General features: G+C 37.5%; 2 protein-coding genes across 2 annotated transcripts in view; both read right to left on the bottom strand.

Moving 5' to 3' along the window:
• LOC136265612 (intermembrane lipid transfer protein VPS13A-like) overlaps positions 1–7,032 on the bottom strand; it is a 53,732-nt gene extending 46,700 nt beyond the window's left edge. The window contains exons 1-13 of the mRNA XM_066060498.1: positions 6,902–7,032; positions 6,803–6,846; positions 5,565–5,607; positions 4,367–4,462; positions 3,616–3,711; positions 3,327–3,391; positions 3,179–3,277; positions 2,902–2,961; positions 2,771–2,851; positions 2,049–2,106; positions 1,923–1,996; positions 234–406; positions 6–92 (exon numbers count right to left, since the gene is read on the bottom strand). Coding sequence (XP_065916570.1) covers positions 6–92; positions 234–406; positions 1,923–1,996; positions 2,049–2,106; positions 2,771–2,851; positions 2,902–2,961; positions 3,179–3,277; positions 3,327–3,391; positions 3,616–3,711; positions 4,367–4,462; positions 5,565–5,607; positions 6,803–6,846; positions 6,902–6,998 — 1,073 coding nt within the window. The 5' untranslated portion in view covers positions 6,999–7,032. The remainder of the gene's footprint in view (positions 1–5; positions 93–233; positions 407–1,922; positions 1,997–2,048; positions 2,107–2,770; positions 2,852–2,901; positions 2,962–3,178; positions 3,278–3,326; positions 3,392–3,615; positions 3,712–4,366; positions 4,463–5,564; positions 5,608–6,802; positions 6,847–6,901) is intronic.
• A 3,519-nt stretch (positions 7,033–10,551) lies between these two features.
• LOC136266626 (protein NLRC3-like) lies at positions 10,552–17,003 on the bottom strand. Its single transcript, XM_066061620.1, has 3 exons — positions 16,881–17,003; positions 14,218–14,487; positions 10,552–14,140 (listed from the first exon to the last, which is right to left on the bottom strand). The coding sequence occupies exons 1-3, from the start codon at positions 16,912–16,914 to the stop codon at positions 10,698–10,700; spliced, it is 3,747 nt and encodes a 1,248-aa protein (XP_065917692.1). The 5' UTR covers positions 16,915–17,003; the 3' UTR covers positions 10,552–10,697.
• Between the last annotated feature and the right edge of the window lie 457 nt (positions 17,004–17,460).

Genomic DNA, 17,460 nt, shown 5'->3' with positions numbered 1-17,460 from the left:
CATACCTTGACTCTTTCATGTGTTTCCATGACCACATCTTAGCCTTCCTCTTCACCAGTTCCTCTTGTATACAAGTAATGGCATACTCCCACCTGAAATGGAGGAAGATGGTTGATAACCTTATACTCCGTAATCTGTTCTAACAATTAGTAATGACTTTACAAAACAGTTGGCTGCATTAGGATGTTTTTAAAGTTTATACAGGTGACCTAATTTCATCACACTTGGCATACCTCATTCTAGCCTTGTTCTTCTTGTCTTTAGTGATGCACAGCTTGTCACGGTACTTGTGGTAGCGTTGCTGCACATAGCCTCGATCCATAGCCTCCATTGTGTCCAGTAGACTACAGTATTGGCTACGACGAAACATCATCTCCATAGCAGCACTTGTGATACTGACCACCACCTATTACAATAACAACACCATACATGGTAAGGAATACATAAGGGAATTCCCCACAAAAATTAGTAGACCTTGTTTATCAGTAAGGGAACTCCCCTCATTTACTCTAGTGGGTGAACCTTAGCTATTAAGTAGCCCTTTTGGGACCACAGTGTTTAGAAATCCAAAAATTTTCTGTGTAACTGATGCAAAAGCATCCTGTTACGTGTACACAGCTAAAAGTGTAAATTACTCTAATAAAACAACCAACTACTACTCTAATATAACAAGTAGAAGGAAAAATTAGGAATTTTAAGCTGGTTAGGGATCAAAAAACAAGAAAGCAGGGAAACAAGGGAACAGCTGAAAGTTGGGAGATTGCCTATACCTGCAGATATACTAGTGGACATCTAATCCCTACTCCTCAGTCTATAACCATGACTGAATTAGGGATTACATGTCCACTAGTATATTTGCAGGTATAGGCAACCTCCCTTGTTTCACTACTTTCAGCTGTTCCCTTGTTTCCCTGCTTTTTTGATCCCTAATCCAGCTTAAAATTCCTAATTTTTCTTTCTACATACTTATTTGTTTACTTTTTAAATTGTTAATAACACAATTACGACTACTGAATCCATGTGTACCATATTAAAAGAAAGAATGGCACCACACATTCCATAAAATAAATTTGTGCTTGAACACGTGCTCCAATAATCAATTATGCATGGGAAAAAATCAATTACGCTTCGTTTGTAGCTATGCTGCGCTCGTTACACAGCATTACAAACGAAGAACAGTACAAGAAACTTCTCTGCAATGAATCCAGTTGCTATGGAAGAAACGGGCGAAAAGCTTGACACAGCCAGAGGGAAGCCGTATCGTGCTATCGCAAATCGACACCTTGCGTTGTCAGCAAAAAGAACTGGAACACAAAGGAGGACAAAGGTAAGTCCATGATACGTACATTGTACGTACTGCGGTTGACGAAAAGGCACATCTCGGGACAAAGCAACGTCGAACATGAAAAAATCAAGCCCGTAGCCTTATCCATTGTCGAGTTATGCTTGGCTGAAGGCATCAGTCAGTTAATTAGTCAGAATAAAATTCTAGAATTTTTTAAAAATTCTGTAGAAACTTGTTGGAAGCTAGGTTTGGGATTACTCTGAAGGCATTTTTGGGCTTGGCTATGCCTAACCAATACTGCCAAGCTGTTATGAAGGAAATTTGAGGCTGGTTCTAGGGTGATATTTTTGGGAAAGAAAGCCCAAAACTGCATGATTCCTAATATACAGTACTACCGTACTGTATGGTTATAGTAGAATTCTGGTCAACTGAGGTTACACTGTACCAAGAGAACACTTGACTTCATAATAGCATGAATCACTCTAATAGAACAGTTGCAGTTTATCATATAATACAAATACTCCCTAATTCTCTTTATGATTTCTGACATTTACAGTACCTGAGCACAAATATCAACTAATGTGCTACATCAAACACACACATACACACCACACACACGCACACACACACTACACACCTTGGGCTCATAATTCTCATAGTTAGGTTTAGCATTCAACTGCAATCGAGCCTGTGCAGTCATCGGTTGTAAAACTGTTGAATATCCATCACACAATGTCAACACACAAACAATAATAAGCCTCACTGTAGCTTAGTCTCTTTGGCTCCTGATCTTTCCGAGCTATCAGGCTACTCATGACTTGCTAAATAATATAATACAATAGTTAGTAACAAGTAGTAGTGGGTGATGTAGTAAAAATCACAGTGACTAGTACAGTAAGAGAAAGTGCAACAGTATAAGAAATATTTCCCAGAAAACTGTTGGCTGTTTAAATATTTAAATGTAATTATAAAGATGTTGGTTTAGTTATTTGTCTTGAAGACTTCAACATTTTTTCAAAAGGCAACACATCACTCTTTTAAAATGTAAACATGGTGTGCATGGTATCGTTTAGATTGTGTTCAGTAGTTGTGCTGTCAGAGTATACTCACTTGGTGACAACTAAACAGTGAAAGCTAGATTTTGTTGTTAAGGTAACTGAGTGGAACTTGTCTAAGCCGACTACTTGCGGGACAACATTTCTTGACCTAAATACACAGGTGGCTGATATAAACTCTCACTTTGATCCTTAAGTTGGCCTTTTTAGACAGGTGGTTGTTAAGACAGATACAGTACTATTGTGTTTTTTCAGCTTCTACTACAAGAATTCACAAAGTGGACTTTCAAGAATTTTTTGAGGACAATTTTTCAAAACATGGAGAAAATCACATCAACTTTTTACAGATACTGTAATGATACTATGCATGATAAAATTACATGGTAAATTTTTTACAAGGCTGTCACAAACCTCCTCTACACACACTCACCACCATCTTGTCAGTCGGCAGTCCAGCCATTGGTGTCTCGTCCACTTTCCAGTAAAATGCTAGACAGTCCATCTGAATGAGCTACAAAGGAATAAAGGAGATGACAGGAGGACAGGGTATAGTGTAGGCACCTTAAAGATCATTGTGGCTGTCTCCTTTATGACACATGGCTTGTACATGAAGTCAGTGGTCTGTAGAGATCAAAAATTAGCGCATATATTCAGTGAGAAAACACACACCTCTGATGCACACAATATACATGCATGCATACAAGTACACGCACACATAGCCACACACCACACAATACTACACGCACACACAGTACACATGTACGTACATACGTACATAAGCACGTACAATGTTCACATGCATATGTACACACTACATACACACACGTGCGCGCATTACCTGCATTTCTAAACCATCCAATGTAATGCCAGCAGCCATGGGATGTTTAGGATTTGTGACGGTGTCTTCATAACGAATGTGGATGGAATTGACTCTGACCTGTGTCACTTGCTAGCAAGCAAGTTGTAACCATGGTAACATAACTAACCAAAAGATTCTTGACAATGTGTGTTATCAACTTCTCCACAAATGAGTCCTTTTCTTCTTTCTTACCTGTAGAGAGTACAAACTAATTCACTGAGATGTGCTCTAACCATGTCACTGTGTAATAAGGTCACCTGCCCAAAGTCCACACCATCAAGCCCTGTGTGTGTGCACAAAGTGACCTGCCTAATGTAGCCACCTGTTTAATAAGGTTACTGTGTAAAGCAAAGGTCTGTAAAGATTTACCCCAATCATGACTAGATTAGATTACCTTTTCTGTACACTGCACTTACTTTCTTGTTTCTTTCTGGCTTCGTCGATGTCCTTTAATTTTGACTGCTTCTTTTCCCACTTTCTCTGCTTCTCCATCTTCTCATCATAAACTGAATCTGCACAAACAACCATACCATAAAAAGAAACTTGCATAGAAAAAAAAAAAACTTGCAGTGGTTTAATGCAGCCACCTGATCTAAATTTATGACCGCCTTAGTCATGATCAACTGCAGCAACATTATCAATTTAGCATATTGTGTAGAATGCTTTTTTCGAGGGCGAAAATGTCACACATGATTTTTGCGGATTGGCAGATACATGCATCTATGAAAATTTCTCCCTCAAAATTATCAGCTCAATCAAAATGACAATATGCGAGTATTATCAACACATAAAAGGTCCTGAAGAAGTGAAAATGTTTCTCCTCAAAATTTTGGGTGGTGTTACAATGCTAACTGGCTTGACAGTAAGGAGTAACTGAATCACCCTTTGAAGCAGTGGGAACACTTAGCCAGTTATGTCAGAAGGGACTACATACTTAATTACATTTAAGCTGCAACGATGATGTAGTGGTGGACAGAGATGGACCAACTGTCACACTACGCAGCACTCCAAATGGTCAAGGGGACCAAGTGAAGTAGCCGTAACTGTGTGGGGGGACTGATTTTGATGGATCTTGTAGCATGACAGTACACAACATTATCATATAATAAGTACACATCATCGTACCATAACAAGTACACAATCATACCCTAATGAGTACACACTTACCTGACACTGGTCCAGCTAACACATACACATCCTCTATGGTTACTATGATACTCTCCTTTGTGAGGTTCTTCCATGGGATCTTCAGTATTATCTTACCTGCAGAACAGCATATACCATCATATTTAAAAGACATGTGATGAAAAATTTTATACAAATAGGAAAATACCATTCCTTATATATAACTAATGATGGAATACGACAGGCTCACATTAGCAATGAACAATTTTAAACTGTTCGAACAGTATATCATTAAATTCACAGCAAACACTGTAAGGCGGAGGTGAGTTTGGACAAACCAGCACTAGAAAGTTCTCTTTACACATAGAATCACCCCAAACTGAAGTAGAGGTTACAATGAACATGTCAAACACACATGTGGCAGGTTACGTATACATGCAAATAGCTTTTATGACAGGTTCACGATCTCTGGAATATAATAGCATACTACTATGACACTTGACTAATTATTGACCCCACAAGAAGAACCATTAAGTAATACTTATGCTTGGAAAAAAGCTTTGCCAGGCTCTGGTATGAAAGAATGGATATGAATAAAGTGAAATTAGTTAGTTCTATTAAATAATACAATAGGTTAATAAACTGTACAAACTGCATTGTGTGGGATTCAGCTAGGTGGTTGCACACACACACACAATGCTTGTTAACAGAAATGTACAATACTTTCTATTTCAAAAGTGGCAAATTCGTAAGCATCCTGGCCTTTCACTTTAGGGCTGAACCCTCCTCCAGGAAATCATGACTAATTGAATATATATATATATATACTCTTATAAGAAAGTGTGACACACAGGCTCTTTGTCAGTCTACAATTGCAGTCAAACTCAAAAGCAACAGTCACGGCCACAAAATTAATTAATCAAGATGAAACTTTGAAATCACAATCAGCAAATATTGTTGCAGTCATGGGTCACACAAATCACAGGTCATGGCAAAACTTTAAGGCTTGAGCAATAATACTATTAAAACTGAAGTCACGTACAAAAGACACACAAGACATTCAACCATTTTGGTCACTCAAATTACTATCTTCAGTGTTTGATTTTAAGTTACTGTTTCAGGCATGTAATTTCCTTTAACTATTGTTCACGCACATGAACTATTATAACTTCTGTACAGTGTCACAAAACATGTTTGCAGTGTTAGTGTGTTTCACTTAAGGTACTCATACAACACTTACCAATATAACTGCTCTTTATAATCACTGGTACATTGAGGTCAGTCTGGATAGAAAAGAAACACAGAGAACAGTGAGTATTTTACATCATGAGCTTATCAAGGAGGCATCACTCCCATAAGCACTGCACTACGATCACAATTGTGAAAATCAATTTTAAGCGAAGGACAACAGTTGATCAAGCTGTTTTGCAAGGCCAGTCAAAGTTATGTGAGCAAGTAGTACATAAAAATAAATGAATTTGGTTGACAGTCAAGAAAAATTTTCGATGAAAGTCAAAAATCAAAATCTTGACTAACCTTGACTACAGTCATATACATATCATTGTACAGTGGCTACTTGAATGACTCTCCCTTGCTTTTATACAGTTATTTATTCATGGTAGACAACTTCAGCTGGAAATAGCTGTTCACTTCAGATGTGCCCTAGTGCCCAGTTTTACAACTAGGCAACGGGAGTACAGTTTCTTGCTCAAGGGAAAAACACTAGTATCATAGCAGTCACCACTAGGCATATGAAGAAGTTTGCGGACATTTGCTATAGTTTTGTTCATGCAAAAATTCCAGGTGGAACAGGCATGTCCAATACATTACGATTGAAAAACTATTAAAAATTAAATTATCATGTACCACCTACCTCAAGTCTGTTTAGTAATTTCCGAATTTGATACATGTAGAGTAACTCTCTGCGAGTACAATGATGCCAAAAGAAGTCCAATTTACAGAAATTTAGACTCGTCCAAATGGCATAAACCAACCGGGTGTAGCAAATTTCCCCATACATTTTGTGTTGGGTGTTTTGGGGGGTAAGCAATGAAAGACATAATAACCCACAACACGTAATAGATACCTCAGGTTCTGAACCAGATTTGGAGGAGCAGTGAATAGCGATCAAGATGAACTATAGCAGAAGGAAATCAGAGGAAATTTAAGGTCGTCATTTTAAGGTTGATTACTTTTTCTACGGCAAATTGAATGGTGGATATTTGAAAAGGAACGCTCTGAGCTATTTCAATGTCTTGACAGCCATTAACCTCCACTACATTAGTGTTACAATGAAACAAAAGTACTGTGAATTAGTTCTGCAGGTTAGTTTGTGAAAATTCCACCTCGGTAAGCAAAATAATGTCCGTACCATCAGTAAACTTCTTCATACGAGGGTATTGAACCTGGAACCTTAGGCCAATGCCCTACCACTACCTCTCTGCCATACACCATTATCCTAATGCACACAAAACGTACGAAAATATGATCTTTCAGCTCCAAATTCTCGAGACAAACGTCCCCTGTGAAGTGCAAGACACGACAAATTCGTCATAACACGATAGTAGAGATACTTACCCTTCCAAATACCAAGCCGCAGTTGAGAAGTGTCCAACTTCTTCACGTACGGCTTTAAGTATCGGTTTAAAATATCAGCAAGGATGGATTCGAACATCGCTCCCCTCCCATGCACCAATACGTGGAATACCAATCACCTGAGTGTGAAGCGCACGTGTGCGCGTTAATTTAACATCCCCTTCTGTAATAAAATTACTTGATTTGAAAAACGTAAGTGGCCGGCCGGTAGTTTTCACTTTTACCTTATAGTCTTTTTTTTATATATTTTTTTTATTTATTTTTATTTTATTTATTTATTTATTTTTTATTTTTTAACCCGGGCTTGATGTCTGGACTATCCCAACAGCCAGGTACGACACTCTGAAACATCTTTGTTAATTATGCTAAATCTGTATAGCTACTTAGCTAAGTATTTAAATTATGAGTGTTAAATTTGTAACTACGTGTCCTGTGTTGTGTATTATTTAATATATGTATTTTCCTTTTTTTGCTTGTTTGTTTTTGTATAATTTGTTTGTGTTTTGCTCTGTGTGTTGTATATGTACTTAGTTGCTCTGGTAAGGAAGAACGGCTTATGCTGATTACCTAGAAGATAAATAAAAAATCAAATCAAATCAAATCAATGAAAACAGACACCAATGGCATCATGTTAGCTAGTTGAGCTGAGGCAGTAACCTGCTTTTAACCACAGAGTAATAATGACATTGTCTTCCATAGAAACTTATATACATTTTGCAGTTCTACTAATAAAGTAGCCATGTATAATATTCTATTCAGTAGAGTCATCAGTTGTTCTATTAATTAAAGTAAATTATATTAATTTCAGTGATCTGTGACAAGCAATTGTGTATAGGTACTGACCTTATTCTGCCGGCATAGTATATGTTTCAGTACACCTATTATGCTCAAAATCATGCCAGCATAATAGGCTGATGCCTACTTGTTAATGTATGTATCTCACAGCAGAGTCTACAGAGATAGCTACTATCATCTAGGGAACTAGCTATAGTGTTCTGTGAAGGGAAAACGTCAATGGAAACTGAAGACATCATGCAACATACAAACAAACACATGATACATTTTGCTTTGTTGTTTCTGACTCCCTGTATCACAGGCTTTAAGCCTTCTCACAGGTCCCTATAGCGAGTGGTCAGCAACTCGAAAAAATCCTGTATGAGATTTCAAATCTTTGCAAGATTTTAACGTCTCCTTTAGTTGTTGCTGATGGAATTGTTTCTGAAACTCTGTGTGATGGGCTACCACGTGATTTGAGGCACTCTAGTTATCAAGCTCACTACCTGTTAGAATTGCCCCTTTATCATCTGCCGTAGTAGACCTTTAGCACTTTCAGGACTAGATCTATCTGTTGACGAACTGACTTCTGACTTTAATGCTACACACTATTCCAATGATTACCATCCATTCATCTCTTCATTTAATCCACTAGTACCTACCAGTTCCCACATTTCCCCCTTTACCCTGTATTCATCCTTCCCCACTACTCCCTTCCAACTTAACTGTATAATTAGTATAATTATTGTTTTAGCTCACATGTGTATGTTGTAACTTTCAGTTTATTAACACAAAAAATGATTTATGGCAAGATTTCAAGCATTTAAAATCTTAGATATCCGGAATAGTAGCATCACGTGATACGCAGTATACAGAAATATGCGGAATCCTTTCTCGAGTTCTCTGCAAACTTATGGGGTTGCTGCACGTGGCGTATGTGAAGCTGCAAATACAGAAGTATACAGGAAATATATGGAACTTTACAAAAATTTCAGATTTCAAAATCAGAGATTTCAACAAGATTTCAAAGAGGGCTGGACGAGATTTCAAGAGAGTTGCGGACCCCCCGCCCTATAGTAGGATAGCCTTCACAGAATGAAATAATCTATTTCCACTTATATACCAGAGCAAATATGTATAATTATATTGCTATAACAAAATACATGTCAGGAGCAGAATGTCAGGAACAGAATGTCAGCGCTAATATCATGACTTAATTTTTATTCCTTCTCTTTGCTCAGCTTGTGTTTGCAATTAGCTATATGTTTTATGCCCCTGGTAGTATAGGCTTGAGCATGTATAGCCAGCTATACCAGGCAAATGATAGAATGCACTGATCACCATGCAATGGGTCCTTGTATCAGTACTAATAGTGCATGGTTTAACATCAATACCTTGTGCCATTTTTGGAGCTTTTGACAACAACAGTGCTAGTTTGGTGAGTAATTATATAATAAATAATATTACGGTTGCATACAGTAACTAGCTCTTTTTAGGAGGCAGTGGGAATTTAACTAGACGGTTTGTCTCAATACAAGAGAGTTTGAAATTGACATTACAGCAGATGTCATATTTATTCCATAATAGTGTCCCATATAATATATCACCATGCATGCAGGGAGTTGGGTATGACATAGAAACTACATCTCAACAATTATTGTCAACTGATATATTTGTACGAAAAGCAATACTGCAAATAAAAGGCAATAACATTGAGTATATAATTTTGAGCAGAATAGGTGAAATTTTTAGTTCTGCATGAGTAACATAGGCTGGCATTTATACAAGTAGCGCATGCAATTTATAATTAGTCACAATTTAAAAAGCGATTAGCAATCTTCCCTAACTTCATATTATGCACTCCTTCAAGTGCTGAAAACCACAAAACTCAATTGAAGGGAATTATAGCTAACATCGTGGGTGTTTCTGTGGAACAATCCACAATCTACTGTTGTGGAGGCTATACTTCTCTTTCTTCTTTCAAAAATTTTTATCGGCATCGATATTAGCTAAGTTATTATTCTTTGTATTTGCTACGTGTGCCTGCATGTATAATTATTTTTGGTGTTTATCTATCCTCTTCTTCTTTTGCTCACAGGGCTCCACTGAAAATCAGTATTTGGTTACTGAGCGGACCCGCTGTTTAAAACTTACAATTACATATATTTGTCTTGCCATTCCCTCATGGGTGTGTATTTAACACTGCGCATGGTCGCATGTGACCAAGGATCACATTCTTTTCCTATACAAGCATTATATATAATATGCATGTATATATTTCTCATTGTTTCAATGATGGTATCAATCTAACAGGAAAGTTTGAAGGTTCAGCAAGTGATTGAACAAAATACTATTATCAATGCAAGCATCAAACACACTATATAACAGGGGTGTATCAATATGGGTGAACACCATGCATAGCATATTGGGTGTTTCCTTAAAAAATATTGCAATACACAATTATATGTATATATTATAACTATTGCGCATGCAGTCATATTGCAATAATTTATTTTGAATTGAATGGTAATAACAACCCATACCTGTAAGCTGAGGTACGGTAGACATACCCACAAAATTAATGGCAAGTCAAAATGATATGCAGTTATTAAATGTTTACAAGTAGGCTAGTACTACAGTCAGCACTACTTGTTCAGGCTATAGCTTCTGGTCACCACTAAACCATATTTTCCTGTATGGTGGCTTTGATAACTATCTATTTAGCCCCTGATAAATTAAGAGTGATATTAGCCTCAAGCCACAGCTTAATTAAGTTCCCATGTGCCAACACAATTGTGTAGTGATCAAAGTTTCTATGAAACTTTTGGCACTAGTATAGCCATTAACATCACCTTGATAATTGTATATTAGATATAACTCCATGCATATTAAAGTTCTTCACACCAATGTCAATGCGTGTATACAGCTGCAAAAGCAATAAAAATATAAAATCTACAAAACTTAATTACATGCGTGCATGGATATAACTATAGTGATAAACAGTTCAATTCCCCATTTCCTTGTAATGCTTGGCACTCCATTTGAACTCTGTTGCACCTTGCTTTGCTGCAGCTAAAGCTTTCAATGCAAAATAGTCAACAGAAACATGTGAGTGTGTCTTCACTATACAAGGTTCACAATGCAGTCTAATTGGCCATAATCCAATGGACTGTCGACCTTCATTAATTCTAAGAAGATCTGGTATGATACATTTGGTATGTTCTTCAGGAATACTCAATTCAATAAGAGCAGTTTTGCTCGACAAATTTAGTACAAGCTTTTTAATGTTATCTTGTGTTACACTTGAACCATGAATTTTCAGTAATGACAAGGTGGCATTGGAGGTCAACACCTCTAAGAGTGTCTGCATCGACTTGTCGTTAATTTCCACATTATCTAGTAACAATGTATGGATAGAGGTGTTATGTAGTAAAGCAGTAAACAGATCATCAACATCAGTTAGAAAGCTACCTCCAACACTAAGTGTAGTTAAAGTATTGTTCTTGTAGAGGACTCTAGCTATAGGTTTAACATGATAGAGTGAACATCGTACATCAAGTTCTCGAATCCTTTTATTTTCTTCTAATACATTACATATAGCTTTGTATAGCAGGATGGTTCTAATGTTTTCACTATATGATACAACAATTTTAGCCCATTCATTTACTAAAGTGTGTACCTGAGGTACTACTGTCATCAGACTGCTAAGAGAATTAAATATCTTCTCTTTTATTTCATCAACTTTATGATTCTGCCATTTTTCCATGTTGCTAAAGCACTGAACAAAATTCATCATTGATTGTGTGAAATTAGATAGCTTAGACAAAATCCCATACACCACCGTCTTACTGGCCTCTGAATAGATCCAGTGAGGTGCTCGCTTCTGACATATTGACAACCTTGTTAGACACTTGTTTTTCTTCAGTGATAAAAATATATTTAGAATATTATCTGTTGAAAGATTGGTGTCATTAACAAGCAACTGCTGTAAGCTTTTATTCACATCCAGACCCATTGCCATCCATTTACCAAAATTGTTATCAAAATGATGGCAATTAGAGATGTCCAAAAGTTCAAGTTTGTTGTTTAATATAAGCATTTGCACTAGAGCAGTGTAAAGCTTCTTCAAGAGCACAGTTTCATTTCCAATTTCTTTTTCATTAGTGGTATTGATTAGGACAAGACTTTTAAGAGACGGATTTGTGGCAACACGCTGAAATAAAGTTGCATGGCCATGCCTGCCAAGGTAGTTATGACTTAGATCCAATTCTTTAAGCTGAGGTGCACTGCCCAATGCAGAAGCAATGGTGTCAACTGCAGCACCTTCGATTCCACATCTGTTTAAACGTAGAGCACGTAAAGCACTATGACGAGTGATCAAGCCAAAAAGAGAATCTTGACAAGCTTGATCCAGGGGAGGCAGAGATACCTCACGAAATGTTTCAAGATAAAATGATTGAATAGATTCATTGGATGCTACTGATTCAAAGATAGGTTTGATGTCACTACAGTCCAGCAAGTCCCAGAGGCTGAGATGAACAAAATTCCACTGCCTTTGCTTAAGTATTAGTTGTAAGGATTCACACATATTTTCATTATGAAAATAAATCAAGGAGAGCTTGACAGTGTCACGAAATGGCAATAAATGTAGCAACAATATAACATCATCCAATTTCATGAAGTTTTGCAAACATATTTCTTCTACCTTCCCAGATGCAGGAGGTAGGGGAGATTCATTGTCAAAGATGTCCACTAAAAAGTCGCTCATAATCGGATTAGGGTTGTCAAACTGAACAGCTTCCCAAGTCTTCCCACTGCTGGTGAGAAAATCGCTTATCATAACAAGTGAATGATGATCTTTAGAAAGGTCAAACTGAAAATGAAGCTTATTATGTTGAATGTTATTTGCAACTAGTTTTATTTGCTCCATGTTTTGTGACTCAAAAAGCATTTCTATTACAAAAATCATATAACTGCTACTCCTCCTACCTCCTGCCAGTTTAATCCGTTTTGTCAAGTCTGCAAACATGACCGGAGCACAAAGTGGAAGATAGAATCTTCTATGATTGAGATGCGTCAGCCCAGACATAAATACAAGGGTTCTCTCAAGACGCAAGTTGTCTCTGTACTTCTCAAGAAACTGCAGTTGATCATCTACTGAGTGGAGAAATGAAAGCTTCCATGCTGCCAAATATTCTTGTAAATTAACGTGCACAAACTGGTATTGCTCTTCTTCACCAAATTTACTGTAACTTTGCATGGATGTTAAAAGACCTAGAAAAGGAGTATCTTGTACATACCCTGGTGTTAATTTTAAGGTGGGAAAATACTCATCAACATCTTTCTGGTGAAAAACAATTTTTTCTTCAACCAATCCATCTAAAGCAAAAGAACAGAGTTGGCAGAAGTAAGATTTGATTTCTTCTGGAAGATGATTGATTTCATGCAGTGCCTTAATATGCTGATGTGATGGCTGGCTTTTTAAATGTCGCAAGAGAGCATTATGAATAAAAATCTGATAAAGTTCAGTATAGGTTTTAGGGAGAACAAAATCTTGAAGTTTAGTAACATACAGCAGGATTGCAAGATTCAGTGGAACATAGCAAGTGGATGTCACATGTCTCTTTACTTGCATTTGATGAAGCAATTTCTCAGCATCAGCTGTGACAGTAACATTTGATTTGACACACTCTTTAACTTGATCTGGTGTAAACCCGACAATATCAATGTGTGTTACTATTGATGGAAGCGCCTTCAGACTGCCTGCAGCATATGTACGAGAAAACACAACAACACTACTACAAGGAAGTGTTCTATTTTGAATAAAATCAAGGAATATAGAATTTGCTTGCATTTCATTGGGAAGCTCATCCCACCCATCAAATATGACCAAAACACCTTTTCCTAAAGTATCTATTAAATATTGTGTGACTTCTTCAGCATGGTGTGGGTACTGATACTTGACCAAGTCAAACAGGCCTTGTGCTCTGTTAACACATTTGTCCCTTAAGCAATAAAGTAGCACAAGATAAAAGCTTGATGCTAGTAGGTCTTGACCCCAATCGTGGCATATTTTACGTGCAATAGTAGACTTACCAATACCTGGAACACCGGTGAACAAAATTTTTGCCTCTGCAGTTTCAGTGTGTTGTATTTTACCGACTGGGAAAATTTCTTTTAATGTTATTCGTTTGGAAAGAGATGACTTTTGACTAGCCTTGCCATATAATAGCTTCTTGAGATAATTTGTAACCATATCCTTGTTAGGTAAATCTCTTTGTAATTCTCTTAGCTCTAAGTTATGATAAGTTTGACCAAGTGTTGGTGGCCATTGCTGGTTTATGCTATCAGGAATAATGCTGAGCTTGCTGTATTTAACCTTTAAATACTGCAAATATTTGATTATGCCTTGAGGTAGAGCAGCAACATCATCAGAGCAAGAAATTTCTATAAATAAAAACATTAGAGAACATGTGTAAACTACATGCTGCACATAAATTACAAAGAACAAAATTATTACATACTTAATTTCCACTCGAGTTCTAAAGCAAGATCCTTTTCTTCAATTTTCTCCAGAGAATGAATAAGATTCCTCCAAACTGGTTGATTAGTAGAGTTGAGCCAAACTTTGAACATCTCACATAACTGAGTTTGAAAGTCAAGAGGGTTATCTTTCTTGATGACATCCAGTGTGTGGTAATCTATTCCCAGTTCAAGACCCAAGCCATACCAGTTGGAAACTTTCAACCTATGCAAGCTTTTGAGCTGTGGCTTTGTCAACAAAATGTCAATAGCTGTAAGAAACAATCCACAAGTCAACTACTAGCACGACACTTTTAAAAATTATATTACATTTCAACTGCATTGTAAAGCTTTTTTTGTGGCAAGCATCCACACTTAAGTTAGATCATATACAGCTAAGCTTATGAAAATCAGTAAGATGAAAATATCTTCTGCAGTGCATTGTAGTGAGTATCCAACCATTACTTGCAAACGGTGGCAGATACAGGATGGGGGGGGGGGAGATGTCAAGGGGGGCTCTTGACCTCCTCCAAAAATTTTTAGTATACCAAGATTGAGATACTCTAATAGAGCAGTCACTCTAATAAAGCAGTCACATAATTCAGAGCAGCTATGTTAGAATTTTTTCTTTTTTTTTGCTTTCACCTTACCAAACCAGACGATTGCACAAAAACAAAACAAACATCTTAATATGAATACACAACAACAGATCAGAAAAGAAAATGATGGAGGGCTGAACGGAATAAGGGTGACTTTTTTTATTTGCAGAATGGCATGAGGTACACACGATGGTGTTCCATAAAAATGGGCTGTTAACAAAAGAAAGAATCAAGATAGTTATAATGGAAAGAATTATGCACCTATCAATGTCAAGCCCCACCCCGGGGTCCCTGTACACCTACTGGGGATTTGACATCTACACTTGCCTCACCCCTGGGGCTGTTGACAGCAGCAGTTTGTTGAACCAAAATTCAGACTTTGCTATGATAGGACGGTAGGGCCACTCCAAGAAAATTCATTGTTTCCCATTTCCCGCCCGCATGCAGATTCTCTTCCCACATGGTCATTCATTATTGCTGTCAACTCAACATTTATTCATTATTTATCCTATGATTGCATAGCAGTAACTAGTTTAGCATTCAGAAAGCCCATTTAGCTAGCTTTTCACTGTTCAGGTTCTTAGTTTAAATATTTCTACTGTACTCTTATCTGCTAGTTACGAATTTCGAAAATTAGTAGAAATATCTATAACGAAAAATGGATAATGAACTGCCTGCCTGCATGTGTTTTTTAGGTCAATGAAATGGGAAACAAGGAATTTTTTGGAGTGGCCTAATCAAATTCCCATTAGAACATTTCTATCAAGGTGGGGACATAGTGGGGGGTGGGCATGAAATTGGTAGGTGCATTAATAGAAGAACAGGCCCGAGAACAGGCCAAATATAGATAGAAGATGTGATCTTCACTTGATTTTACTTGGATCGATCGATACAGATGACATTAATGCACTTGTCAAGTTCATGCCCCACCCCCGGGGCATCCCCACCCCTGGGGCAATTGACAGTTGTCCAATTCACTGACCGATTTTCGGTAGTTGCATTTCTAAACAATAAAATTGCACTTGCTATAATTTTACTAGCTACAGGGCAGGTCGCATGCATGAAATATGCACCTAGTCATCCTCGAGGTGTTGTCAAATCCGGGTGGGGACATAGTGGGGATTTGACAGCCGATTTAACCCCAGTAGTGGGGAATTTGACACCATGATTTGTCAAATCTCCTGTATCCCCCCACGGGGGTGGGGCATGAAATTGACAAGTGCATAATTTTAGCATTCGCATAATTATTTTGTCAATAAAACTATCAATTGACACATCGATAGTCGTCTAATCATAGATCATCTAAAGCCATTTTGTCACCCCCTTGTATCAGTCTATACAGGCCATCCTGAAGTGTGCCATGATGTGGAGGTTGAGCCTCATCTGCAGCCTCTAAGTGATGAAAGATTTCAACAGAAGACAGCCAACACTCAGGATGGCGCACGCTTGGACATTGCCATGAATGGATTTTGGGATGGTCGTTATGAAAAATGTTATACGGACGTCAGAGTTTTTAACCCACTTGCACCATCCAACAGTGGAACCACCCTTCAGTCATGTTACAGGAAACACGAAATAACAAAGAAGAGAGCTTATGAGTTGCGAACCCGTGAAGTGGAACACAGTTCTTTTACCCCTCTAGTGTTATCTGCTTCCGGAGGAATGGGCCATGAAGCCAGTGTATTTTACAAGCGATTGGCGAGTTTATTGTCTGACAAATGGAATGACCCTTATGCCACAGTACTAGGATGGATTAGATGTAGATTGTCATTTTGTTTACTGCGTTCAGCAATCCAATGCATTAGAGGAGCACGATCTTCACAAGGTCGTTACATCAAAAGTGCTCCTGTGGCCTTGGTGCAATCAGTTTTTGATTTAATTGTTTAACTGTTATTTGTATGTTCTAATCTTATTTTCTTCATATCTTCAAAAAAAATATAAATAAAAGTCTATACAGGCGTCACGTCGGTCACGAGTCAAAACCAAGATAACAAAAAGTGACCCGAACGTATACTGAACAGTCGGCTTCCCTATAAAAAACGTATCAACTTTATATAAGAACATACCTATGTCGTCTGTGGCAAATGCTGCTTCGTCCATCAGTAAATCAATCACTCAGCGGCTCGTCACTGAACTGACCGAGTCAGACCCCGTGCGCACTAAGGCGTGGTCCGGCGAAAAGTTTCTACGCGCTTCAGATATCATCGTGGTGTGGGTTTTGATATCATCGTGTTCTACTTAAAATTTATACTTAATTTCAATAACATAGTTTAAAGACACCTTACTACTGTATGGTATACATTATACAGAACAGTACACTTACTGTTAGTGCACATGTGTATATATAATTAAAATACCTATAAATGACAATTAGTACATTTTATAATCTCATGTTAGCTACCCAACTAGCCATGTATAGGTGCATGTGATAGTCAATTACTAAAGAGGTCTTGATTCCATAATACGACGATGTTTCTGTAAAAAAAATTGATTTTATCTCAGATGTTGATGGTACGTATGTATGGAGAAGAATTGTGTATACATAAAAGTGACAAGTTCAATCTGTTTTGAGTTATTGTTGTCCGTAAATATGTCTTAATCCTGCGCAACGCACTAAATGATCTTTCTGCTTCACAAGATGTGACT

This window comes from Dysidea avara, chromosome 9, assembly GCF_963678975.1.
Source record: "Dysidea avara chromosome 9, odDysAvar1.4, whole genome shotgun sequence".
Lineage (NCBI taxonomy): Eukaryota > Metazoa > Porifera > Demospongiae > Dictyoceratida > Dysideidae > Dysidea > Dysidea avara.
The sequence above is the reverse complement of the archived record's forward strand: the minus strand, read 5'-3'. Positions and strand labels throughout refer to the sequence as shown.

Excerpts from the sequence above, each read along its gene's own strand:
- LOC136266626 (XM_066061620.1), bottom strand. The coding sequence starts at position 16,914 with ATGGACGAAGCAGCATTTGCCACAGACGACATAG. Across the intron at positions 14,488-16,880 it reads ATTTGCCACAGACGACATAG|CTATTGACATTTTGTTGACA; the intron begins GTATGTTCTTAT and ends TGTTTCTTACAG. Across the intron at positions 14,141-14,217 it reads AGAACTCGAGTGGAAATTAA|AAATTTCTTGCTCTGATGAT; the intron begins GTATGTAATAAT and ends TTTTATTTATAG.